The sequence below is a fragment of the Melospiza melodia genome, chromosome 4, assembly GCF_035770615.1.
Source record: "Melospiza melodia melodia isolate bMelMel2 chromosome 4, bMelMel2.pri, whole genome shotgun sequence".
NCBI lineage: Eukaryota > Metazoa > Chordata > Aves > Passeriformes > Passerellidae > Melospiza > Melospiza melodia.
Genome location: NC_086197.1, coordinates 779,274 through 806,655, shown reverse-complemented (window position 1 = coordinate 806,655; position 27,382 = coordinate 779,274). Strand labels below are relative to the sequence as shown.

At 59.9% G+C, this 27,382-nt stretch overlaps 1 protein-coding gene across 1 annotated transcript; it reads right to left on the bottom strand.

The window, feature by feature from the left end:
• Positions 1-566: 566 nt before the first annotated feature.
• On the bottom strand, positions 567-25,546 carry MAPK8IP2 (mitogen-activated protein kinase 8 interacting protein 2). Its single transcript, XM_063155766.1, has 12 exons — positions 25,398-25,546; positions 19,462-19,567; positions 18,997-19,239; positions 16,556-16,658; positions 13,533-15,734; positions 12,868-12,943; positions 11,404-11,576; positions 6,856-6,965; positions 5,188-5,307; positions 3,600-3,670; positions 2,634-2,732; positions 567-1,636 (listed from the first exon to the last, which is right to left on the bottom strand). Exons 1-12 carry the CDS (start codon positions 25,460-25,462, stop codon positions 1,564-1,566), a joined length of 3,441 nt encoding a protein of 1,146 aa, XP_063011836.1. The 5' UTR covers positions 25,463-25,546; the 3' UTR covers positions 567-1,563.
• Positions 25,547-27,382: the final 1,836 nt, after the last annotated feature.

The window sequence follows — 27,382 nt, the reverse complement described above, 5'->3', positions numbered from 1 at the left end:
GAGATTTGGGGTGCTCTGGCTCCCACAGGTGCCACATCAATGGCACAAAGCCACTGTCCCCAGCGTCACACCCCCAGCAGGTCCTGGCCACCCACTGGTGTCCCCAGGGCCAGGGCAGGGGGTGACCCTCGGGGGGCACAGCCAAGGGACAAAGGGACAGGGAAGGGGCTGGGGGTCCCCACTTGTCTGGGTGTCCCCAACTCACTCAAATGTCCCCAACTCATCTGGGTGTCCCCAACTCAGCTGGGTGTCCAGCATGGCCTGGATGTCCCCAGGAGTGTCCCAGCGGTGTCCCCAGCAGTGTCCCAACACTGACCCCAACAGTGTCCCCAACAACCGTCACAGCAATGTCCCCAACAGTGTCCCTAACAACTGTCACTCTTGGGATGTCCCCAACAGTGTCCTGAGCAGTGTCTCAGCACTGTCCCAGCACTGTCCCAGCACTGTCCCAGCAGGGTCCCCAGAAGTGTCCCCAACACTGACCCCACCAGTGTCCAACACTGTCCCCGCCCTGTCCCACTCCTGTCCCCACCCCTGTCCCCTCCCGTGCCAGGACTGTCCCCAGCTCACACCAAGCATATATTTTATTGAAAGACCAAGTGGGTGACAACGGCGTGGGGACAGCCGGGGTGGCACAGTGGCTCGGGGGCTCCTCTGGCTGCTGAGTACAGATAAATACCGGGACATCGAGCGGGTGGCGATATAGTCACGATAGCGCTGGGCGACAGGGCCGAAGCGAGGGACCACCAGGCACAGCAGTGAGGAGGGGGCGGCCCCGGGGGGGTCCCGAGCTCGGTGGCGGGCGGGGGGGGGGACAGCCGGGGACACCGACACGAGGGGCAGCACGCCCGGGGCGGGGGGCGGCTCCGGGGGATCCCCGCTCCTGTGGGGGGGCAGCGCGGATTTGGGGGTGCGCAGAGATTCCCTCCCCCGAGCTGCCCCTGGACCCCCCCCCCGAACACCCCCGGACCCCCCCGTGCCCCCAAAGCCGCGGGCCCGCTGCCCCCCGCGCTGGCCGTGCTCATGCAGGGGAGGCTGCTCGGGCCGTGCCACCCCCCCCGGGCTGTGCCACCCCCCGAGGGGACCCCCGGACCCCCGAGAGGAGGGGGGGGCGTGCGGGGGGGCGCGGGGGGGGGGCAGAGACTCTGGGGGTCACACAGAGAAACCCTGGGGTCACACAGAGAGTCCCTGGGGTCACACCAAGTCCCTAAGGGTGACACCGAGTTCCTAAGGGTCACACAGGGTCCCTGGGAGTCACACAGGGTCCCTGGAGGTGACACAGAGTCCCTAAGGGTGACACCAAGTTCCTAGGGGTCACACAGAGTCCCTGGGGGTGACACCAAGTTTCTGGGGTGACACCGAGTCCCTGGGGTCCCACAGAGTCCCTAAGGGTGACACAGAATCCCTGGGGGTGATGCAGAATCCCTGGGGCTGACACCAAGTCCCTAAGGGTGACACCGAGTCTCTGGGGTGACCCAGAGTCCCTGGCTGGGTGACCCCGAGTCCCTAAGGGTGACACAGTGTCCCTAAGGGTGACACCGAGTGCCGGGGGTGGCAGGGACCCTACTCCAGGTAGATGTCCTCTGTGGGGCAGGCGTACTCCAGGTGCTCCTGGTAATATTCCTGAAACGCTCGGCTGGGGGGGCAGCGATGGGGAGGGGGGTCAGCGAGGGGAGGGGGCACAGAGAGACACCCCCAGACCCACTGAGACCCCACAAACAGGGGCTGGTACCCCCAGAGCTGGCACAGCTGGATCCCAGCACCCACAGCCCCCCAAACCTGGCACAGCCAGACCCCACAGCCCCACAGCACCGCCAGTCCCTGGCACACAGAGCCCCCACACCCAGCCCTCAGCACCCCAAACCTTCACAGCCTGTGACCCCAGCCCCAGTACAGCCAGAGACCCCTGCACCCCATAATGCTGCACCCAGACCCCAATCCCCTGGCACCCCAATCCCCCGCCACACAGACCCAGTCCCTGGCACCCAGACCCCAATCCCTGGTACCCCCAATCCCGGACACCCAGACCCCAATCCCCTGGCAGCCAGACCTCCAGCACTCCCAGCCCCCCTGTCACCCCTTGTCCCCTGTCACCCAGAGCCCCCAAAGCCCTGGCACCCAGACCCTCTGCACCCCCAATCCCCTGGCACCCAGAGCCTCCAAAACCTCCAGCCCCAACACCCCATGCCCTGCCCCCCGTGCCCCCCAGACCCCCTGTGCCCCTCTGTCCCCTGTATCTCCCACGTCCCGTCCCCATACCCCCATAACTCCCGTGCCCCCAGCCCCATCCCAGCCACCCTGTGCCCCCCATGTCCCCGGTGTCCCCAGTGCCCCGTGTCCCCTGTACACCCGTGTGTCCCCTGTGTCCCCCACGTGTCCCCAGTGTTGCCAGTGCCCCCCGTGTCCCCTGTACCCACTGTACCCCCCATGCCCCCGTGCCCCACGTGTCCCCTGTACCCACCGGTGCTCCCCATGCCCCCCACACCTCCCACGTCCCCCGTAATCCCCATACTCCCCCGGTGTCCTAGTGTCCCCCAGCCCAGTGTCCCCTGTACCCCCGTGTCCCCCCGGTGTCGCCCTGTGTCCTGGTGCCCCTCGTGCCCCCCTGTCCCCCCGGTGTCCCGGTGCCGTACCCGACACACTCGGCCACGTGTCTCATGGACTCCTGCGACACGAACACGTGGCAGGCGAAGCGGCTCAGCACCGGGTGCTTGGTGATGAACCCGAAATAGCTGCGGGGGTGGGGGGCACGGGCTCAGGGGGCACCCCAAACCTGCCCCGGGCGGGCTCTGCCAGGGGGCACCCCCAGGGTCCGGGACGGCCACCCCGGGGACACCGGGGCAGGCAGGGGACTCCGGGGGGGCGCCGCGGGGTCCCTGTGTGGGATGGGGGTCACTTGGGGTGTCCCTAAATGTGATGAGGGTCCCTTGGGTGAGGGTCCCTTGGGTGACCCTGGATGGGGTGAGGGTCCCTTGGGTGACCCTGGATGGCGTGAGGGTTTCCTGGGGTGTCCCTGAATTGGGTGAGGGTCCCTTGGGGTGACCCTGGCAGTGTGGGGGTGTCTCGGGGTGCCCCTGGATGGGATGGGGTCCCTTAGGGTGTCCCTGAATTGGGTGAGGGTCTCTTTGAGGTGTCCCTGGGCAGAGTGGGGGGTCCCTGGGGATGCCCCTATATGGGGTGAGGGTCCTTTGGGGTGACCCTGGGTAGGGTGGGGGTCACTTGGAATGTCCCTGGCACTGTGGGGGTGTCCATTGGGGTGTCCTTAGGTGGGGTGAGGACCCCTTGGGGTGCCCCTGGATGGGGTGAGGGTCCTTTGGGGTGTCCCTGGGTAGAGTAAGGGGTCCCCTAGGGCATCCCTAGCAGAGTGGGGGGGTCCCTTGGGGCATCCCTGGAAGGGTGGGATGGGGTGAGGGTCCCTTGGGACCCTGGATGGGGTGGCTGTTCCTTGGGGTGTCCCTGGAGGGGGTAGGGGTTCCTTGGGATGTCATTAGGTGGGGTGAGGATCAACTGGAGTGCTACCGGCAGGGTGAGGGTCTCCTGCATGCACCTGGGTAGGGTGGGGGTCCCTCGGGGTGCCCCTGGGGGCGGGGGGGGCTCACCAGCTGTTCCGGGGGTGGCACCCACAGAAGGAGATGTTCTTCATCTGGAAGAAGTGGCTGCAGCGCTCGAACTGCGGGGGACAGGGGCACAGGAGGGGCTGGGTCAGGTCTGGGGGCCCAGAGCCCCCCAAAACCTGTGCCCGCCCTCAGCACCGGCCCCCAAACCCACAGCCCTGCACCCTGCACCTGCTGGGCACCCCCACATCTGCTCTGCTCACCTCCAGACTACTGAGCCCCCCAAAACCCACCCCCCCATTCCTCCCACCCTGGTCACCCTCAAACCCAGACCCCTGAGCCCCCCAAAACCCACCCCCCATTCCTCCCGCCCTGGTCACCCCCAAACCCAGACCCCTGAGCCCCCCAAAACCCACCCCCCATTCCTCCTGCCCTGGTCACCCCCAAACCCAGACCCCTGAGCCCCCCAAAACCCACCCCCCATTCCTCCTGCCCTGCTCACCCCCAAAACCAGACCCCGGTCCCCTCCTGTCCCCCCCCAAACCCAGACCCCTGCCCCCTCCTGTCCCCCCAAACCCAGACCCCTGTCCCATCCTGTCCCCCCAAACCCAGACCCCGGTCCCCTCCTGTCCCCCCCAAACCCAGACCCCTGTCCCCCCCAAACCCAGACCCCTGTCCCATCCTGTCCCCCCAAACCCAGACCCCTGTCCCCTCCTGTCCCCCCCCAAACCCAGAACCCTGTCCCCTCCTGTCCCCCCTTCAAACCCAGACCCCTGTCCCCTCCTGTCCCCCCCAAACCCAGACCCCTGTCCCCTCCTGTCCCCCCAAACCCAGACCCCTGTCCCATCCTGTCCCCCCAAACCCAGACCCCTGTCCCCTCCTGTCCCCCCCAAACCCAGACCCCTGTCCCCTCCTGTCCCCCCAAACCCAGACCCCTGTCCCCTCCTGTCCCCCCTTCAAACCCAGACCCCTGTCCCATCCTGTCCCCCCAAACCCAGACCCCTGTCCCATCCTGTCCCCCCAAACCCAGACCCCTGTCCCCTCCTGTCCCCCCTTCAAACCCAGACCCCTGTCCCCTCCTGTCCCCCCAAACCCAGACCCCTGTCCCCCCTTCAAACCCAGACCCCTGTCCCCTCCTGTCCCCCCAAACCCAGACCCCTGTCCCATCCTGTCCCCTCAAACCCAGACCCCTGTCCCATCCTGTCCCCCCAAACCCAGACCCCTGTCCCCTCCTGTCCCCCCCCAAACCCAGACCCCTGTCCCCTCCTGTCCCCCCAAACCCAGACCCCTGTCCCCTCCTGTCCCCTCAAACCCAGACCCCTGTCCCATCCTGTCCCCCCAAACCCAGACCCCTGTCCCCTCCTGTCCCCCCCCAAACCCAGACCCCTGTCCCCTCCTGTCCCCCCAAACCCAGACCCCTGTCCCATCCTGTCCCCTCAAACCCAGACCCCTGTCCCCTCCTGTCCCCCCCCAAACCCAGACCCCTGTCCCCCCACTGTCCCCCCCCAAACCCAGACCCCTGTCCCCTCCTGTCCCCTCAAACCCAGACCCCTGTCCCATCCTGTCCCCCCAAACCCAGACCCCTGTCCCCCCACTGTCCCCGCGGTGTCCCCCCGGTGTCCCCGTCCCCGACCTCGTGCTCGGGGCTGTACTCGGTGACGGTCAGGATGAGTTTGATGCCCTGCAGTGTCACCTCCAGGTCACAGCTGGCCGGGGGCCGCAGGTGCACCGTCAGCTTCCGGGTGGTGGCGATCTGGGACAGCGGGAGAGGCGGGAAACGGCAAAAAAAGGGGAAATTGAGAAAGGTAAAATTATAAAATATTGATAAGAGATTGTAAAAGGGAGCCTCGTGGGGCAAGGCTGGGGTCTGCTCCTTCTGCTAAGCACGGCTCAGCAAGAGCTCCCAAGTTCCCGTGCCAAATTTACTATTATTAATTACCTATTAATTTATTATTTATTTATCTTCTTATGATAATTATTTTATTATTTAATATTATATTATTTTTCTTAGTATTATAATTATTTTCTATTATTAACTGACTTTTCATCTAATCAACTGACATTATTATTATTATTATCATCATCATCATCTGACTTTTCATCTTATCAACTGACTTTTCATTCTCAAGACTATTTTTGCAATCTTGAGAGTGAAAAGTTGGTTAATAACAAATTATTTATTCCTGGGTAAAAAACAGGCTGCACCTGTAATAAAAAGAGATCTGTTCCTTGAGAATGAGCAGAAAAGGTGTGGAAATGGACTAAAAATAAAGTTTGACAGATACTGATGAACTGAGTGTGAGTGTGTTGTTAATTACAATTAGATCTGACAATAATAATATCATCTTAATTATATTATATCAATCATATAATATCATATTCATATCAATCATATATATTATATATGTATAATATATATAATCATATATATTATATCAATCATATATCATATCACATTATAGCTTGCATAATTATTCTATATAATTATATAATGATTATATATGACATATGTTTGTGTTTAGATAATATTATTGATACTACTTAATAATATTGTCATTTATATTACATTAATGGTATTATTTATTACTATTTCTATTATTTATATTATAAATACATAATCTATATTATGTATTAATATATTATAGATAATATTTAATAAATAATATTACAATTAATAATTATGGTCTATAATAGTTTGTATAATTAATATATAATTAATATTATAGTATATAATTATAATATTTATACTATAAACTTAATAATATTATTTTATATAATGATCTTATATAGTAATATAGTTATTATTATATAACTATATATATAGTATATATATTGTATATATAATTATATATATACAATATATATATAATAAACATAAACTATAAACTTAATATTTTATATAATAATCTTATATAGTAATGTAGTTATTATTACATAACTATATATATAGTATATATATTGTATATATAATTATATATATATAATATATATATATTGTATATTATTATATATTGTATATATAATTATATACAATACTATAATAATATAATGATATAGTTTAAATATAATTTAATAACTATAATACAATATTTTATATATAATTATAATATAAATAATATTATATTACAACATAAATAATATTATATCTTAATTAATTTTATAATATTAACGATGAAATATACAATAATTAATGTATGCCAACAATAATAATTTCTGATAATGCCATCGAGTCTGGCTGGTGCCATAAAAATCCAGACTTCCTGCCCAGAGCAGCGAGTGCCGGCTGTTTTCACCCGCTCACCTTCTGCATGGCGGCGCAGAGGATGCCGTTGCCCTGGTGGTACGGGACCTCCACGGAGCCCAGGAACTGCACGTTGAACCGCTCCACCCAGCACGGGTTCCGCTTCAGCCCTGCGGGACAGCAGCGTCAGCAAGCACGGCGTCGGGAATGGCAGAACGGCGGGACGGCGGGATCACGGAGTGACACGGGATCACACGGGATCACGGAATCAGGGAATGGCAGAATGACAGGGTTACAGGATCATGGAATCACACGGGATGGCAGAATCACAGAGAATCGGGGAATGTCGGGATTGGGGGATCACAGAATCACACAAGAGCGGGGAATCATGGAATCACAAAGAATCAGGGAATCATGAAATCACACAATCACAGAATCACACATAATCAGGAATCACAGAATCAGGGAATCACACAGAATCACATGGAATCACACAATCAGGGAATCACTCAGAATCACATGGAATCACATAATCACAGAATCAGGGAATCACACAACCACACAGAATACTGGAATCACACAATCACAGAATCACACAGAATCAGGAAATCACACAATCATGGAATCTCAGGATCACAGGATCATGGAATCACACAGAACCACACAGAGAATCACAGGATCACACAGAATCACAGGATCACGGAATGACACACCATCATAGAATCATACAACCAGGGAATCACGGAATCACACAATCCATCATACAGTATCATACAGAATCATACAATCAGTCACAAGGGATCACACAGGATCACAGAGGATCTCACAGAATCTCACAGAATCACACAATCACACACAATCATGGAACCACACACAATCACACAGCATCACAGAATCACACAGTCAATCACACAATCAATCACACACAGTCACAGAATCACACAGAATTCACAATCACAGAATCCCTGTGTTGGGAGAGCCCTTCAGGGCCCTGGAGCCCAGCCCAGCCCCTGGCACCCAGTGCCACCTCCAGGCTGGTTAAACACCCCCAGGGATGGTGACTGCACCCCCTCCCCGGGCAGCCATTGCAGAACTTTCTCCCCCTTGCTGGAAAAGCTTTTTGCTGCTCTCCAAGCTGGATTTCCCTTGGCCCAGCTCAGGCTGTGTGCTCTGGGTGTGCCAGTGCTGCTGGGGACAGAGCCCAGGGGCAGCTGGGCACAGGCACCTTTCAGGAGCTGTGACAGTGCTGGGGGCACCCTGAGTCTCCTTTCCTGCAGGCTGAGCACCCCCAGCTCCCTCAGGGCTCCCTCAGGGGTTGTGTCCCAGCCCCTCTCCAGCCCCGCTGCCCCTCTGGCCCTGCTCAGTGTCCCAAGGTCCTGCCCAGGCTGAGGGGGCACAGCTGGCACAGCCCTGGAGCTGAGCCCAGCCCGTGCCAGGGCACAGTGACCTCCCTGCTGCTGTGCCCTCCATTGTGGCACAGCCAGGTGGCACTGGGCCCTTGGCCACCAGGGCACAGTGACCTCCCTGCTGCTGTGCCCTCCAGTGTGGCACAGCCAGGTGGCACTGGCTCCTTGGCCACATCACCAGGGCACAGTGACCTCCCTGCTGCTGTGCCCTCCATTGTGGCACAGCCAGGTGGCACTGGCTCCTTGGCCACATCACCAGGGCACAGTGACCTCCCTGCTGCTGTGCCCTCCATTGTGGCACAGCCAGGTGGCACTGGGCCCTTGGCCACCAGGGCACAGTGACCTCCCTGCTGCTGTGCCCTCCAGTGTGGCACAGCCAGGTGGCACTGGGCCCTTGGCCACCAGGGCACACCAGGGCTCCTGCCCTGCTGCCCAGCAGGTCCCTTTGTGCCTGGCACTGCCCAGCCACACCGTCAGGGACTGTCACATCACTGGTCAATGCCCAACTGAGCTCGAGCCAGCCATGGGCCCTGGCGGCCAAGAGGGCCATAGAAGCCATTGGCTGTCACTATTCTGTAATAACTTCTGCAAATTATCATAATTTAGTATAGTTTGTAATCTCGGCTTAAATAATATAGATTATTTATTCTATATTAATCTATACATTATTTATTTTATACAAAAATTATGAATTATTTCTATATTTTATAGTGTTTATATATTATGTATATAAATAAAATGTATATATCGTTATTTATCATTATATATTTATAGATATTTTAATATCTATATTAAATATAGTTATTAAACATATTAATATTTCATTATTAATATATTAATATTTATCCTATATTAACTTTATTTATTCTACATTAACTTATACATTATATATTTTTATATTATATATCAATTACATATTATTTATATATCTTATATAGTAGTTACATATTATTTATTATTTACATATTATTTATATTTTATATTTTTAAAATTTATATATTATTATGTATTATAATATATTTATATATTTTAATATATTTTTAAAATTTATTACTTATACTATATTAACTTTTGAAAATTATTTTAATTTAGTACAGTTGGTAATCTCTGCTTAAATCATATAGATTATTTTTTCTATGTTAACTTTATAGATTATTTATTCTATACTAACTAATACATTAAATTTTATACAATATATAAATTATATAGTATTTATATATATCGTATTTACGTACTATTTATTCTTTATACATTATTATGTTTTATATATTATTAATATATGTTCTATTATTTATATATTATTTATTCTTTATATATTGTTTATTTTTTACATATATTACATTTCTATTTTATATATTTTATATATTTTCTAATATATTATTTTTTATATATTAAATTCTGCAAATTATTTTGATATAATTAAAATTTGCAACCTCTTTTTAAAGATAATAAATTATTAAATCTCTTTTTAACTACTTTTTATATAAGTTGATATAATTTGTCATTTTTTATATAATTTGTCAGCCTTTTGTGGTCAATACCCTAATCCCTGTAGATTGTATATGTTGGTGTGATAAATATATATTCTTGTTTAAAATAATAAATTGCATAAAATATATATTATAGATAGATAGATAGATAGATAGATAGATAGATAGATAGATAGATAGATAGATAGATAGATAGATAAGTTTAAACTGTAATAATTTTAAATTTCGCTTTCACAAAATATTAATATAGGAGCTATGTGCTGTGTGCTATAACAATAACTTTTACAACAAGTAAAAGTTAACATTATAGCACACAGCACACACAGTACACACACAATTAGTTACGAAATACTAACTAATGCTTTTATTTTTGGAACTATCTGACAATAATAACTCGGATAAGGAAAATAACTATAATTCTATGTGTGGTTAAATAACATTAAAAAAACCACACAGATAATATGGGAAAAAAAGATGTAAAAAGATTTCTGCCACTGACCCTTTGACTGTCAATAACTCCCTGATTGTTGTGAAGAAATGACACACTCATTGTGAAAAAATAGCATAAATATTGGGAAAAACTGCCATTCACCACTCCCAAAAATCAAATATTCACTCTTGCACGATGGGTCAGGGGTGGAACCAAACTAAAAAATGCCCAGAGGATATAAAAGAACTCAAAGAAACTATTAAATACTTATAATCCTCCTAAATAGGTATGCAATCAATGCAATATAAATAATATATAATTTATACATGATATAAAAATAAATAATGCATAAGTTAATATATAATAAATGAAGTTAATATAGAAAATCGATATAGAAAAAATCAATATAGAAAGAAAATCAATATAGAAAAATATGAAAATAATAGAAATAAATATAGAGATAAGTGTAGAGATAAATGTAAAGGTAAATATAGAGATAAATATAGAAATAAATGTAGAAATAATTATTGAAAAATCAATATAGAAAAATAAATATAGAAATAAGAGAAATAAATGTAGAGATAAAGGTAGAGATAAATGTAGAAAAATCAATATAGAAAATTGATATAGAAAAATAAATATAGAAATAATAGAAATAAATATAGAAAGAAATATAGAGGTAAATATAGAAAGAAATATAGAAAAATAAAAATAGAAAAATATAGAGAAATAAATATAGAAAGAAAATCAATATAGAAAAATATAGAAATAATAGAAATATATATTGAGATAGAGTAATAAATGTAGAAATATATATAAATATAGAAATATATAGAGAAATAAATATAGAAATAATTGTAGAAATAAATATATAGAAATAAAAATCGAAATATAAATATAGCAAGATAAATACAGAGAAATCAATATAGAAAGAAAATCAATATAGAAAAACATAGAAAAATATAGAAATATATATTGAGATAAATAGAGAAATAAAAGTAGAAATATATATAGAAATAAATGTAGAAATATGTACAGAAATATATATAAAAATTATATAGAAATAAATATAAAAATAAATATAGAAAAATACACATAGAAAAATAAATCTAGAAAAAGAAAAATTATTATAATAAAGCAGCGTGACCAAGCTACGGCCACACCCCCAACGCGTTTATCCCTTACGAAAAATTAAAGGTGTTCGAGAGCAAATCTGGTTTCTCCCAGAGAGGCCCCCCACGCCCCCAGCCCCCTCCCCATCGCGGGGGTCCCGGGCTCGTACCGACGGCGTCGCGGGCCTGCCCCACCACCTCGTGGGCGTAGAAGGCGGGGAAGATGCCGCGCTCGCCCGTGCGCATGTTGTAGCCCCGGTACCAGTAATCGTCCTCCTCCAGCTCCACCAGGATGGGGTCGTCCACGTCCAGCTCCAGCTCGTCCTCGTGCCGCGGGATGAACCTGGGGGGACGCACAGGGGGATGGCACGGGGACATGGGCAGCGCCAAAGCCACTGCCATGATGTCCTGGGCAGCCCAAAGTCACTGCTCTGACCTCGTGGGCCGCCCCAAAGCCACAGCCATGATGTCCTGGGCAGTGCCAAAGTCACAGCTCAGTACCCTCAGGTCACCATCACCTCTCCAAAGTCACTGCTCTGACCTCGTGGGCAGCCCAAAGTCACTGCTCTGACCTCGTGGGTCGCCCCAAAGCCACTGCCATGATGTCCTGGGCAGTGCCAAAGTCACAGCTCAGTACCCTCAGGTCACCATCACCTCCCCAAAGTCACTGCTCTGACCTCGTGGACAGCTCCAAAGCCACTACCCTGACCTCGTGGGTCGCCCCAAAGCCACTGCCATGATGTCCTGGGCAGTGCCAAAGTCACAGCTCAGTACCCTCAGGTCACCATCACCTCCCCAAAGTCACTGCTCTGACCTCGTGGACAGCTCCAAAGCCACTACCCTGACCTCGTGGTCAGCCCAAAACCATGGCTCTGATCTCCTGGCCAGCCCCAAATTTACTGTCCTGATCTTTTGGGCAGCCCAAAGTCACTGCCATGATGTCCTGGGCAGCCCCAAATTCACTGCCCTGACCTCCTGGTCAGCCCCAAAGCCAGCGCTTGGCACCCCTCAGGTCATCAGCACCCCAAAACCACTGCACTGCCCTCCTGGTCAGCCCAAAGGCACTGTCCTGTACCTCTCAGCTTCCAATCACCCCAAATCCACTCTCCTCAGCCCCTCACCACCCCAAAAATCCACCCCACTACACCCCTGACCTCCTGGTCACCCCAAAAACCACATTCCTGACCTCCTGGTCAGCCCCAGACTCACTGCCCTGACCTCAGCCCCAGTCACAGCCCTGACCTCCTGGTCATCAGCCCCAAAGCCACTCCATCCATCTTCTCATCACCCCCAAAGCCACTCCCCTCAGCCATTCACCAAAAATCCACCCTGCTACACCCCTTCCCCTCCTGGGCACCCCCAAACCCAGACCCCACACCCCTTCCCCTCCTGGACACCCCCAAACCCACAGCCCTGTCCCCCTCATCCCCTCCTCATCCCCCATGCTCAGACCACACCCCAATGTTGTGGTCACCCCCAAACCCTGTGGCAGCTGTGGGGGGACATGACATCCCCAGAGGCCAGAGACAGCCACCCCAGCAGCAGGCAGGGAGCCCTGGGGTGGCACTGCAGGGCCCTGGGTGTCCCTGGCAGGGGCTGTGTGTCACCTTGGGTGTCACCGGGGGTGGCCTCACCTGAAGACAGCGCGGTGGGTCTGCTCCCGCTCCTCGCCGTTCACCATGCAGGAGAACAGCCCGAAGGACTCTGTGCCTGTGGGGACAGCAATGCCAGGGACACAGGGGACAGCTGCCACCCCCATGGGGACAGGGGGACAGCTGCCACTCCCATGGGACAGGGGACAGCAATGCCAGGGGCACGGGGGACAGCTGCCACCCCCACAGGGACATCCCCACCCATGTTCCTGGGGGGCACTCGTGGGGTCAGAACCCTCCTGGGGGTCCCACCTGGGCCCTGCCCAGCAGAGCAGGGCTGGGGACCCCTGTGGTCACTGTTAGCCTGCCCCGTCTCCTGTGACATGTCACGACATGCCATGACATATCGTGACATATCATGGCATGGCATGGCACAAGGGAATGGTGCCAGGGACAGGACAGGGAGGGCAGCTGGTGTGAGAAGAGCCAGGACAGCATGGCACAACATGTCACGATATCCCAGGACATATCGGGACATGCTGAGACATGTCGTGACATGTTGTGACATGCCACAAACAGGGTACACGGGAATGGCTGGGGCAGGACACGGAGGGCAGCCAGTTTGCCAAGGTCACCCAGACCAGCCCAGGACACCGTGACAGGCCACGACATGTCACGACATGTCACGACACGACACCGCCACTTACTGGAGGAGCGTGAGGTGCTGTTGACGAAGACATTGAGGAACTTCTTGGAGAACTGCAGGTCAGCCTCGGGGGACGAGTCCTCGGAGGAGCTGCGCGCGTCGGGGGCCACCAGCCCGTCCCCAAAGGCCACCTCGTCGTCGCAGGCCCTCAGGATGTCGCTGTCGTCGCTGAGCACGGACGTGCAGCGCCGCAGGCTGACCAGCTCCAGCTGCGTGTGCTCGTCCACCACCAGCGTGTACTTGACCGAGTCGTAGGCCAGCGACTCGTCCAGCGCCGGCGGCTCCGGCGGCTCCGGCACCTCCCCGGCCGGGCTGCCCCGGCGCGAGGCCACCAAGGCCGGCTCGGCCTCCTCCAAGGCCATGGCGAAGCCGCGGTTGGTCTTGGCCGTGGACACGTCCAGCGCGGCGGGGTCGGCGTCAGGCGCTAACCGGACGTCGTCGATCATGGAGTCGGCCTCCAGCACGCCCGAGTCCAGGTCCCCGTCGAGGGCCCAGCGCCGGGGGCTGGCGGGGCGGCGATCCCCGCCGGTGACGGCGGGCTCGGCGCCAGGGGACGCCCGTGGCAGCGAGGCCGGGCGGCAGCCCAGGGTGGCCAGGACCTCGGAGGCGTCCAGGCGGCCGAGGGCGACGGGGCGGCCGGGGCACACGGGCGCGATGGTGTCGTTGGTGGGGTTGCTGAGGAACAGGAAGGGCCCCGGCTCCTCGGCCGGCGGCTCCGGCGGCGGCTCGGCGGCCGCGTGCTCGGCCTCGGCCAGGGAGCTGCGCAGCGTCTCCATGTCCACCAGCTCGATGGCGCCGCGCTGGCACCGTGTCCCTGCTGCCGTGTCCGCCAGCGCCGCCGGCGAGTCCCGTGGGCCCGGCTCCTCGTCCAGCGCCTCGCTCAGGATCTCGGGCTCCAGGTCGGAGGCGGGAGAGATGGTGTCGCACAGCGAGTGGCTGTTCTGGAAGCACTCGTCCGGGCACTTGATGGGGTACGAGCCCTCCGAGATCATCTTGTTCACCAGGTTGCTGAGCAGCCACGGCGAGTCCGAGTCCTCGCTCAGGTCGGGCTCCGACTCCGAGTCGGAGTCATACTCGCTGTTGTCCTCTTCGTCCGCCTCGGGCATCAGCTTGGGCCCCACGGGCAGGTAGAAGGAGCGGCGGATGCTCTCCAGGCTGTGGTCGGGGTCGATCTTCAGGTCCAGGGGGCTGGCGCTGGACACCTCGGTCTGGCCCTCGGGCGCGGGGCCGTCGGCCGGGTCCAGGCTGTCGTAGTAGGCGTCCATCTTCAGCTCGGCCAGGCTCTCCCTCCTGAGCACGCCGCGCTCCGGCGGGCCCCTCTCGGCCGGCTCCTCCTCGTCCTCCTTGCCCTTGTCCAGCAGCAGCGAGTCCTTGATGCCCAGCAGGCCGGGCGCCTCCAGCTCGGGCTCCAGCTCTCCCTCGGAGCCGGGCGAGCTGGCCTCCTCGATGGAGTTGGTCAGGTGGGACGAGCGGCCGCTGCTGCTGTCGCTGCTGAGGTCCAGCTCGGTCTCCGAGATGGACGAGATCATGTTGCTGACCAGGCGCCCGCCGGCGAAAGCCGCCTCGAGCTCCCCGTCCACATCCGAGTCAGAGCCGGGCGAGCTGAGCTCGTCCCCGCGCCGCCCGCCGGGCAGGAAGGGCTTGGCCGTGCGGCTCGTGAGGTCGGCCTCGATGCCCGGGTCCGAGGAGGGCGACGTGGTCTCCGAGGAGCCCGAGGGGTGGCCGCGCACGCTGGCGGCCCGGCCGGACTGGGCGCCCTCCCCGTCGGAGCTGAGCGGCTCCGCGGGAGCCCCGTCCCGCTCCGGCCGAGGGGGCCGCGGCGGCGGCTGCGGGCGGGGGGACCCCGGGCTGCCGCCGCCCTGGGGCTGCGTGGGGGCCTGGGGGGCGGCCTGGGGCGGGGGGGCGGCCTCGGGGGCGCCGGGGGGAGCCGCGGGCCCTGTTGGAGAGAGACAGGGGTGAGGAGGCGGGGGCGGCTGGCGGGGGCGCGGCGGGGAGAGCGGAGCTCGGAGCGCAGCGGAGATGAGGTTCATGTTAAAATCGGGCGCGGCTCTCGGGGGCGATGGGTTACCATGTGCCAGGGACTCGGGGCTGTTGCCTTGCGAGTCCAGGGGGGAGGGCGGCAGCGAGGGGGGAGCCCCCCCGGGGCCCGGCGGGCTCTCCAGGCAGGGTCCGTCCAGGATGCAGGCGTGGGGGGACGAGTGTCCTGCGGGGAGGGGACACGGAGCCGGCGTCACCCCGCGGGGCGGCCGCGGGAGCCGGCAGCACACCCACCTTGGCACAGCCCCACTGTCACCCCGCCATTGTCACAGCCCCACTGTCACACCTGCATTGTCACACCCGCGTTGGCACAGCCCCACTGTCACATGCCCAAATGTCACACCTGCATTGTCACACCCACGTTGGCACAGCCCCACTGTCACCCTGCCATTGTCACACCTGCATTGTCACACCCGCGTTGGCACAGCCCCACTGTCACACCCGCGTTGGCACAGCCCCATTGTCACACACGCGTTGGCACAGTTCCACTGTCACAGCCCCACTGTCACACCTGCATTGTCACACCCGCATTGGCACAGTCCCACTGTCACCTTGCCACTGACACAGCCCCACTGTCACATCCCATTGGCACAGCCCCGCTGGCACACCCGCATTGTCACGCCCACGTTGGCACAGCCCCATTGTCCCAGCCCCGCTGTCACACCCGCGTTGGCACAGCCCCATTGTCACATACCCAAATGTCATACCTGCATTGCCACACCTGCGTTGGCACAGCCCCACTGTCACAGCCCCATTATCATAGCCCAAGTGTCACAGCCCAAATGTCACACCCATGTTGGCACAGCCCCACTGTCACAGCCCCACTGTCATACCTGGGTTGGCACAGCCCCATGTCACCCTGCCACTGACACAGCCCCACTGTCCCAGCCCCACTGTCACCCCGTCATTGTCACAGCCCCACTGGCACATGCCCACTGTCACCATGCCATTGTCACCCTGCCACTGTGACCCCGCCACCGCGCTCACCGGTGTGTGAGGAAGAGGAGGAGGAGGAGGAGTGCAGCAGCGCGTCCTGCCAGCTGGGGCGCGGCGCGGGCGGGGCGAAGCCGCCGTTGTTGTTCAGGGAATCCTGCGGGGACAGAGGGGCCGGGGGGATCAGTGGGGACCCCCGACCCTGGGAGCGCTCGGGGACACCATGGGGACACCGGGATGGGGGCGTGGGAACGGGGATGGGAATATGGGGGATTGGGATATGGGGAATGTGGGGGACAGGGATGGGGGGACACTGGGATGGGGGCGTGGGAATGGGGATGGGGATATGGGGCATGGGGATATGGGGGATGTGGGAATGGGGGATTGGGATATGAGTCCTAGAGGGGACAGGGATGGGAATGGGTGCGGAGGGGACAGGGATGGAGGGACATCCCCGGGATGGGGGGATGGGAATGGGGGATGTGGGAATGGGGCATGGGGATATGGGGGATGTGGGATGGGATTTGTGGGAATGGGTCCTAGGCGGGACAGGGATGGGGGGACATCCCTGGGATGGGGGCATGGGAATGAGGGATGGAGATATGAGGGATGTGGGAATGGGGGATGTGGGAATGGGGGATGGAGATATGAGGGATGTGGGAATGGGTCCTAGGGGGGACAGGGATGGGAATGGGTGCAGGAGGGGACAGGGATGGGCACTGGGGGACAGGGATGGGAATGGGGGATGTGGGGACAGGGATGGGGGTACAGGAGGGGTGCTGGGTGTGGGGATGGTCCCGGGGGCTCCGCAGGGACGGCTCTGGGGTGCCTGGCAGCCCCCGTGCCACGTGCGTGGGTTTATCCAGATTAGGGCCGCCGCATCCATCCCTGCATCCCCTGCCCGGCCAGAGCATGCCAGGGGCATGGCACGGCACGGCACAGGTGGCACGGTGCCCACCCCGGGGACAAACCCAGCAGGGCACTGACCACGGGACAGCCATGTGGGACCCCGGCAGCACGGCCCCGGCCCGCAGGGGTGTGGGGAGCCCCGGGATGTTCGGGAACGTCGCGCCGGCAGCTGCAGCGGGATTAGTCCCGCCGGGAAGCGCGGGCAGCGCTAATCCCGGCACATCCCGGCGGGAGCGGGGATTAAGGAGCGCGGCCGGGCCGCGGGGAACCAACCGGGGTGGCCCTGACAGGGACTGGGGTGGGCACCGAGGGGACAGGGGTATGGGAATGGGGGGGCAACAGGGATGGGGGAATGGGAATGGGGGAGATGGGAACGGGGGGTGTGAGAAAAGGGAGATATGGGAAATGGGAATGGGGGGGCAACAGGGATGGGGGAATGGGAATGGGGGAGATGGGAACGGGGGCTGTGAGAAAAGGGAGATATGGGAATAGGGGAGATGGGAACGGGACGAGATGGGAATGGGGGATGTGGGAATGGGGAAATGGGGATGGGAATGGGTGCAGGAGGGACAGGGATGGGAGAGATGGGAGTGGGTGATGAAGGAAATGGGGACACGTGCCAGAGGGGACAGGGATGGGGGACACGCTGGGGGAGGACAAGTGAAGGGTGGTGGAAGGGTTAAAGACAGGGGACAGGGCATGGGGACACGGGGATGGCTGCAGGGGGGACACAGGGATGTGGTCTGTGGGGACACAGGGCCCAAGGACCAGGATGTCGCCTCCTCCCGGGACCCCGCGATGGGGCAGATCCAGGGGCCCCACCCGCCCCTTCCAAGGGATGACGGAGCCACGCGGGGACCCGGCCTGGCCGGGCAGGACCCCCGGGCTCTGTCCCCTCTGTCCCCTCGCGGTGACCGCCACCCCCCGGGGCCCCCCCAGGCCGGCAGCGCGCGGGGCCCTCCCGGGAAAAGGGGGGGCCCCGAAATTCCCGAGGGCCCGCGGTTCCCTGGCAACGCCGGCGGTGCAGCCGCTTCCCACACACTGCGGCGGCGCCTGCGCCGCGACACGGGGACATCCCTGCGGCGACACGGCCGGGGGGACACCCCGGGAGCGCCGAGCCCCGCAAAACGGGGGACACGGCGGGGGGGGGGGGGGCACCGGGGACGGAGAACACCGGGAGGGAGGGGACAGTGACCCAAGGGGGGGAAGGGACAGTGACCATGGAAGGGAAGGGACAGTGACCCCCAGGAGGGAGGGGACAGCGACCCCCGGGGGGCATGGGACACAGACCCTGGGGAGGGATGGGGACAGTGATCCCAGGACAAGGGGACAGTGACTCCGGGATGGATGGGGACACAGATCCTGGGGGCATGGGGACACAGACCCAGGGGCAAGGGGACAGTGACCCCCAGGGAGGATGGGGACACAGATTCCAGGAGAAGGGGACACAGACCCCCAGGGAGCCATGGGGACAGTGATCCCAGGACAAGGGGACAGTGACCCTGGGGGGGATGGGGACAGTGATCCCAGGAGAAGGGGACAGTGACCCCAGGACAAGGGGACACCTGCGGCCAGCCCGGCCTCACCTGGGTGCCCGGGGCCGTCAGGTTGAGCGTGGTGGGGCGATGCTTCTGCGTCTCCTCCAGGGCGGGCGAGGGGATGGGCGAGGCCGAGGGGGACGGCGGCGCCTCCAGCTCGTTGCCTTCCTCCTCCTCCTCTTCCTCGTCGTCGTCGTCATCGTTGTCATCGATCATCTCGAACTCCTGGAAGTCGTCCTGGAAGGTGCACACGGGGTGCGGCTGCTCCCCGCGCTCCAGCACCAGGCAGTCCTGCGGGTGGCACCGTGTCAGGGACCAGGGGACAGCCCAGGGCCACCCCCCTGCCACCGAGGGGTGGCACCATCCCCAGTCCCCGCTGGGGTGACCTAGAGGGGACGAGGGACCCCCGGCTCGTCCCCTTTGCCTCAGCACCCACAGAGCCACCAAAGGCACCGCTGTGGGTGAGTGGTGGCAGCGCCCGCGGTGTCCCCAAGGGCCACCAGGCTCCTGCACCTTCTCGTAGTGGTCCGAGTCGTAGTTGAGGCCGATGCCGCAGTCATCCGTGATCTCTGACAGGTCCTCGTCATCGAACTCCTCCAGGCTGATGTCCTGGGGGGGCCTGGGGACACGGGGGACATGGTTCAGTGACAGCCAGGCCCTCACGGCACCGTGAGAGCAAAGTGGCACCACGGGGACACAGGGGACATGGCTCAGTGACAGCCAGGCCCTCACGGCACTGTAACAGCAGAGTGGCACCATGAGGACATCCGTCCGTGTATGGGTGGCACTCTCAGCATGGGAGCACCACGGACATGGCACCATAACCCTGTCACCTCTGGTGTCACACGGACATGGCGCCACATCCCTGCCCCCTCTAGTCCCACATGGACATGGCACCAGGACACTGTCACCTCTGGGTGCTGGCCCAGGACAGCCAGAGGGACATGTGACCATAACACAGGGATATGGCATCAAACTCTGTCACTTCTGGTATCACAAGGACATCACCATAACTCTGTCATCCCTGGGTGCCACATAGACACGTCACCATAACCCTGTCACCCCTTAGTGACAGTAAAGGACAACCACAGGGACATGTCACCACACCCCTGTCACCTCTGGTACCACATGGACATGGCACCATAACCCTGCCACTCCTTAGTGGCAGTACAGGACAACAACAGGGATGTGTCACCACACCCCTGTCACCTCTGGGTGCCACATGGACATGGCGCCAAACCCCGTCCCCCCTGGCTGCCATATGGACGTGGCACCACACCCTGTCACCCCTGTGTGCTGGCACAGGACAGCCACGGGCACACGTCACCCACGGCTGTCACCACGCGGTGGCACCGGCTGGGTGGAGGTGCCAAGGCCACCACATGTCCCAAATTCCCGTCCCACAGAATCCCCGGAGCCGAGGTGGGGAGGGGACGGTCACCAGCTCTGGGGTGGCCTGTGCTGCTGGGGGGAGTCACGCCGGCATGGCTGGGGTGACAAAGGGGACACGGGCTGTGACACCCCTGAGCGCATTCCCAGGGAACGGGGGTGCCATGGAAACCAGCGGCTCCTGCGGGAACGGCGGAATGAGAGAAATCCCGAAATCCTGAAATCCCGGCAGGGCTTGGGGCCAGAAAACAGAAACTGGGGGTTTGGGGGGGCTCCGTGAGGGGGGAGGTACAGCCTGGGTGCCGCTGGGAGCCTCTGGTCACCCTCTGTGGGGTTGGGGACACCCAGAGTCCCCCATTCCGGTCCCAAGGGTGCCTGGGTGCCACTGGGACCCTCTGGTCACCCTCCGTGGGGTTGGGGACACCCAGGGTCCCCTCAGCAACACCTGGGCACCACTGGGACCCTCTTGTCACCCTCCGTGGGGCTGGGGACACCCAGGGTCCCCCATTCCAGTCCCAAGGGTGCCTGGGTGCCACTGGGACCCTCTGGTCACCCTCCGTGGGGTTGGGGACACCCAGGGTCCCCTCAGCAACACCTGGGCACCACTGGGACCCTCTTGTCACCCTCCGTGGGGCTGGGGACACCCAGGGTCCCCCATTCCAGTCCCAAGAGTGCCTGGGTGCCACTGGGACCCTCTGGTCACTCTCCATGGGGTTGGGGACACCCAGGGTGCCCTCAGCAGCACCTGGGCACCACTGGGACCCTCTTGTCACCCTCCGTGGGGCTGGGGACACCCAGGGTCCCCCATTCCAGTCCCAAGAGTGCCTGGGTGCCACTGGGACCCTCTGGTCACTCTCCATGGGGTTGGGGACACCCAGGGTGCCCTCAGCAGCACCTGGGCACCACTGGGACCCTCTTGTCACCCTCTGTGGGGTTGGGGACACCCAGGGTGCCCCATTCCAGTCCCAAGGGTGTGTGGCAGTGCCTTCGTGCCACTGGGAGCCTCTTGTCACCTTCCTTGTCGTTGCAGACACCCAGGGTCCCGTCAGGGTCCCCCAGCAGCACCTGGGCACCAGTGGGACGCTGTGCCCCCTCCGTGGGGTTGGGGACACCCAGGGTCCCCTCAGGGTCCCCCAGCAGCACCTGGGCACCAGTGGGACGCTGTGCCCCCCTCCGTGGGGTTGGGGACACCCAGGGTCCCCTCAGGGTCCCGTCAGGGTCCCCCAGCAGCACCTGGGCACCAGTGGGACGCTGTGCCCCCCTCCATGGGGTTGGGGACACCCAGGGTCCCCTCAGGGTCTCCCATCAGCACCTGGGCACCAGCAGGACCCTGCGTCCCCCCTCTGCGGGGTTGGGGACAGCCCGGTGGGCTCGGGCGGGTGCGGGGGCCCAGCCCCAGGGTGGCAGCAGGGTTGGACCCCCAAGGGGACCCAGGGCTGTCCCCTGTCCCCCCCGCGGTGCAGCCGCCCCCGATTCCCGGCAGGAAGATTCCCCTAATCCCATAATTCCCAGAAGTAGGGCACGGCCGCGCCGAATCCGCGCAGATTTGGGGCAAAAGCGGCAGAAACGGAGCCGGGGCTGAGCGGGGCCCCAAAGGACACACGGGACAGGGGAACCCTGGGCTGGGGGCTGAGGGGCCCCGGGGTTTGGGGAGCGCAGCCTTTTGGGGTGCAGAGCCCTGGGTGCTGGGAGGGAATGTCCTTCGGGGTGCAGAGCCCTGGCGTGTCAGGGAACAGAAATGTTGGGGTTCAGGAACCTTTGGGGTGCCGAGCTATGGGATGTGGAGGTGCCGAGCCCTTTGGGGTTCAGAACCCTTTGGGGTTCCAGGGTGCCAAACTCTGGGGTGTTGGGGGGCAGAGCCCCGGGCTGTTGAGGAGCAAAAAGTTTTTGGTGACAAGAAGATTTTTGGGATATTGGGGTGCAGATCCTGTTGGATTGTAGGGACCAGAGCCTGGGCTATTGGGGAACAGAGCCCTGGGGTTTTGGGGTGCAGATCCTGTTGAGATATAGGTTAGAGCCTGGGGTATTGAGGAGCAGAGCCCTGGGGTTTTGGGGTGCAGAACACCAGGATGCCAGGGAGCAGAACCCTGGGGTTTTAAGGTGCAGAGCCTTTTGGGGTGCACACACCAGGATGTTGGGGTGCAGAACCCTTTGGGGCACAGAGACCTGATTTGTTGGGGAGCAGAGCCCCAAAAATGCTGAGGAGCAGAGCCCTGGGGTGTCAGGGAGCAGAGCCTTTTGGGGAGCAGAGCCCAGGGGTGTTGGGGACCAGATTCCTGGATATTGGGGTGCAGAGCCCAGGATGTCAGGGTGCAAAGCCCAGGATGTTGGGGTAGAGATCCCAGGATGTCAGGGAGCAGAGCCCTACGGCTGCAGAGCCCTATAGGGTGCAAAACCATCTCCCAGCCCCACAGAATATCGGGGGCTTCCCCCCTTCAGGAAGAACCCCAGGACTCTGCTGTCCCTGGGGTCTATGGGGGTCCTGTGGGCACACAGGGGGACAGTGACAGTGGGGCTGAGTCCTCCTGGGGTGGGGACCTTGGGGTCCCCTCCTGCGCCCCGGACCCTCTTCAGTGGGGGAGCAGCTCCTGCTCCTGGCTGGGGGACACAGGAATGGGATGGGATGGGGTGGGATGGCATGGGGACACTGTGGTGGGATGGGAATGACACAGTGAGATGGGGACACTGGTGGCGTGGGAATGGCACAGTGGGATGGGGACACAGATGGGGTGGTCACAGTGGGATGGGGACACTGTGGTGGGATGGGGTGGGAATGGCACAGTGGGATGGGGACACTGTGGTGGGATGGAACCAGCAGTGAGAGCCCATCCAGCTCCACAATCTCCCTGATGGGACCCCTGGGGACCGGGCTGGGGACAAAGTCAGTGCCCTGGCCATGGGTGAGGGACACGGCGCTGGGGATGAGCAGCGGGAACAAGGACAGTGCCCGTCCCCACCCTGGGGACACTCCCAGGGCCGGCTGGCACCGAGGGACAGGAGTGGAGCCGAGGGTGAGGACAGGGCCAGGGGGTCTCACCCAGCCCCGCACAGGCAGAGGGGATCGGGAAGGGCTGGAACCTGCAGGACCCCCCACACCCCTACGGCATCCCAGTGACCCCAGTGCCACCACTCCGAGCCGGGATGGGCCAGAGGGGACCCCAAAGGGGCCCAGTGTCACCTGGCAGGGGCACGGGGCCAGGAGGGCCGGGCAGGGACAGCGGCGGTGCCAGCGCCGGGCAGGGACAGGAGGGCTGGGCAGGGACAGCGGCGGTGCCAGCGCCGGGCAGGGACAGCGGCGGTGCCAGCGCCGGGAGGGCTGGGCAGGCACAGCGGCGGTGCCAGCGCTGCCAGGGCCGGGCTCCCTCCCCGGGGAGCGCTGCCGCCGGCGCAGGCCCCGGGCGGGTGGAATTTCCTCATCGCTGCCAGCCCCGCTCCCTGCGCACCGCCCGCGGGGGCTGCGAGAGCCGGCAGGGGAGCCCACAGTGACCAGAGCGGCCCGGGAGGGGACCCCACAGTGACCCGGGGGGGATGGCACCCCCGCCCGCTCCCGGAGCTTGCTCTGACCCCGTGGTCACCCCAAACTGGGGACCGGGGGCTCCTGGCTGGCACCTGGGGCTGCCACGGCCCGAGCGGGAGGTGGGAGCCATCGCCAGGCCCGGCTGCGTGCGCGCCTGGAATTCCCTCATCGAGGGAGCGTTCCCATATCGAGGGAGCATTCCCACCTCGGGCATCCATTCCCACCTCGGGCATCCATTCCCACATCGAGGGAGCACTCCCAGCCCATTCCGGCCTCTCCTCTCCGGCCAGGGGGTCCCACCCCACCGGGCACCTCCAGCCGGGCTGGGCACCCCCTCCCTGCCCGCGGCTCCTCAGGGAAGGCACAGCCGGGTTCGGGTTCGTGTTCTCCGTCACCGTTCCCGGCTGATCTCGGCATGCTCGGGGAGCCCCAGGGAGCGGCCCCGGGTTTGGGATGGCTCCGGGCACAGCTCCCGCTCCCCGGACCGGGCCCTGCTGCCCCAGGGCCGGCCCGGGGCCGAGCGGCCCCAGCGAGGCCGTGGCGTCCCCTGCCTGCGCCACCGCGGGCAGCGACAGCCCGGGGTCCTGCTGCGCTGCGGCCCGGGAAGGGGACAGCCCGGCGACAGGGACATCCTGGGGACAGGGACATCCTGGGATGCTCGGGGGAGGGAACATCCTGGGGATGGGGATGCTCAGAGAAGGGGACATCCTGGGGCCAGGGACACCCCAGAGAAGGGGAGCCCTGCCCAGCACAGCCACAGCCGGCCAAGGGCACGTCCCACAGCCCCGCGGTCCCTGCTCCGCTCTCCGCAGCTCCCGCATCCCCGGGGCGCTCCAGGTGCCCCTCAGGGCCGCCTCCTGCCCTTCCCATTCCGCTGCCGGGCGTCTCGGCCCCGCAGTGCGCCAGCCCGGCCCGCACCCCGACCCCGCATCCCACACCCCGGCCCCGCACCGCGACCCCCGGCCCCGCACCCAGCCAAGGTCAGGCGCGGGGCGGGCCCCGCCGCGTCCCCTGCCCGCGGGACCCCCGGCGGCCCTGCGGGAAGGTGACCGATCCCGGGGCCCCGGTGCGGCGTCCCGGCTGCGGGATCCCCCCGGATCCCCTCGGCATCTCCCCGGCCGCGCCGAGCCCCCCCTGCTCCCGGGACCGGCCCCCCCATCTCCATCCCCGTCCCCATCCCGGGGCCGCTGCGGCGCCTCGGGAGAGACAAAGAGGCGGCGGCGGCTCCTCCCGCAGCGGCCCCGGGATGCGGCGAGGCCCCCGAGGCCGGGGGGGCTCCGGGCCCCGGGCAGGGGAAGGGACGGAGGGGACCCCGCGCCCCCCGCCCGCGGCGCTCCGGGGGCCGGAGGGCGGCGCCGGTAACGCCGGGAAGGGCCGCGCTGGGGCGGGGGCCGGAGGAGCCCCCCCGGTCCCGCATCCCAAGGTGAACGGGCGGGCGGGGGGGGCCGGGGCGCGGGCCCGGTGCAAGGGCGGCACGGCGGGAGGGGAAGGGCAGCGCGACCCCGCATCCCCCCCGCGCATCCCCCGCGCGTCCCCCGCTCACCGGCAGCCGGGCGGGGAGAGCGAGTGGAAGGTGGAGAGCGAGAACATCTCGGCGCGATCCGCCATTTTCTCCGGCCGGGGCTGCGCCGGACTGCGGAGCTGCGGGAGCGGGGGGGGAGCGGCGGGAGGAGCTGCGGGAGCGGCGGGGGAGCGGCGGGGGGCGGGAGGAGCCGCGGGAACGAACGGGGGGAGAGGGAGGAGGAGCTGCGGGAAAACGGGGGGAGAGGCGCGGGAGGAGCTGCGGGAATAACGGGGGGAGAGGGAGGAGCCGGGAGGGGCGGGGGCGGCCGGAGGGAGGGAGGGAGTTGTGGGATCGGATGGGGTGGGGTGGGGTGGGATGGGATGAGGGGTGGGATGGGATGGGATGGGATGAGGGGCGGTCCAGGGGGTCCAGAGAAGGAGGGGTCTGGGGGTGTGGGATGGGATTGGGGGAGCTCTGGGAATGGGGGTGGGATTGGGAGGGAATGGGGAGGGGTCCTGGGTGGGCGGGGGGGGAATCTCCTGAGGGGAGGGGAAAAGGGAAGGGAAGGGAAGGGAAGGGAAGGGAAGGGAAGGGAAGGGAAGGGAAGGGAAGGGAAGGGAAGGGAAGGGAAGGGAAGGGAAGGGAAGGGAAGGGAAGGGAAGGGAAGGGAAGGGAAGGGAAGGGAAGGGGATTTGGGATGGAATCAGCTGGGGCGGGGAGGGGCAGGAAGGGGTCGGATCGAGGGAGGACAGGGGCATCTATAGGGACAGGGGGTCAGTAGGGTCTATAGGACATCAGGGGTTTTATAGTGGGGTCAGGGAGTCTATAGGAGGGGTCGAGGGTCTACAGTGGGGCCAGAGGGTTTATAGGGTGGCCAGGGTGTCCGCAGGGGGTTCAGGGATTCTGTAGTGGGGCAGGGCGGGGTGGTCGGGGGTTCTGTAGTGGGGCAGGACGATTTAAAGGGGAGTCAGGGGGTCCATAGGGTGGTCAGTGGGTCTGCAGTGGGGCAGGGCGGTTTATAGGTGGTCAGGGGTACAAAGGGTGGTCAGCGGGTCTGTAGTGGGGCAGGGCGGGGTGGTCGGGGTTCTGTAGCGGGGCAGGGCGGTCTGTAGGGTGGCCAGGGGTCCATAGGGTGGTCAGTGGGTCTGCAGTGGGGCAGGGCGGTCTGTAGGGTGGCCAGGGTGGGCGGGTCTCTGTAGGGGCGGTGACAGGGCCTGGGCGGAGCTGTCCGCGGTGCTGAACCCAGGGGAGCGAACAGGGGCCATATGGGGGCAGAGGGGCTGTAGGGCGGGTCTGTAGGGGATCCCGAAGCTCTGTAGGGGCCCTGAGGGATCCAAACGAGGCTCGGGGGGTCTATGGGGTCGGTAAGAGGGGACAGAGGCAGTGTGGGGACTGGGAGCAGAGCACAGGGGTCTATAGGGGATCGGGGGGATCTACAGGGGATCCGGGGGGTCTATAGGGGACCGGGGAGCCTACAAGGAGGTCGGGTCTCCATAGGGGATCGGGCCCTATGGGGCGCTCTATGGGGTCGCTCTGCAGGGTCGCTGAGCGGGGCCGGGCGCCGCGCAGGGCCCGCGAGCGGAGCTGTCCCTGGTGCTGACAGCGGGACAGGACAGCGGCCGCCGCTGGGGCCGCAGGGGACACCGGGGAGCGGCCAGGGGTCACCGGGGACGGTCCCAGTTCCGGCGGTGGGCAATGGGACCCCCGCCCTGCCACCCGTGGGATGTGGGGTCCCTCAGTGCCACCCCTGTGTCCCCCACTCCCTCAGTGTCTCCGCGTCCCCCAATTCCCTCGATGTCCCCACACCCTCAGTGTCCCCCATGTCCCCAAGCAAGGCCGAGGCCACTTTGGTGCCACCACAAGGCCCAGGGGACACCCAGGGCACCTCAACGCCCCCCATGACCCACTCCTGCCTGTGCCTCTTCCCAAAATTCCCATCCATCCCAACATCCCCATTCCCATCCATCCATCCATCCATCCATCCATCCATCCGTCCATCATCCATCCATCCATCATCCATCCAT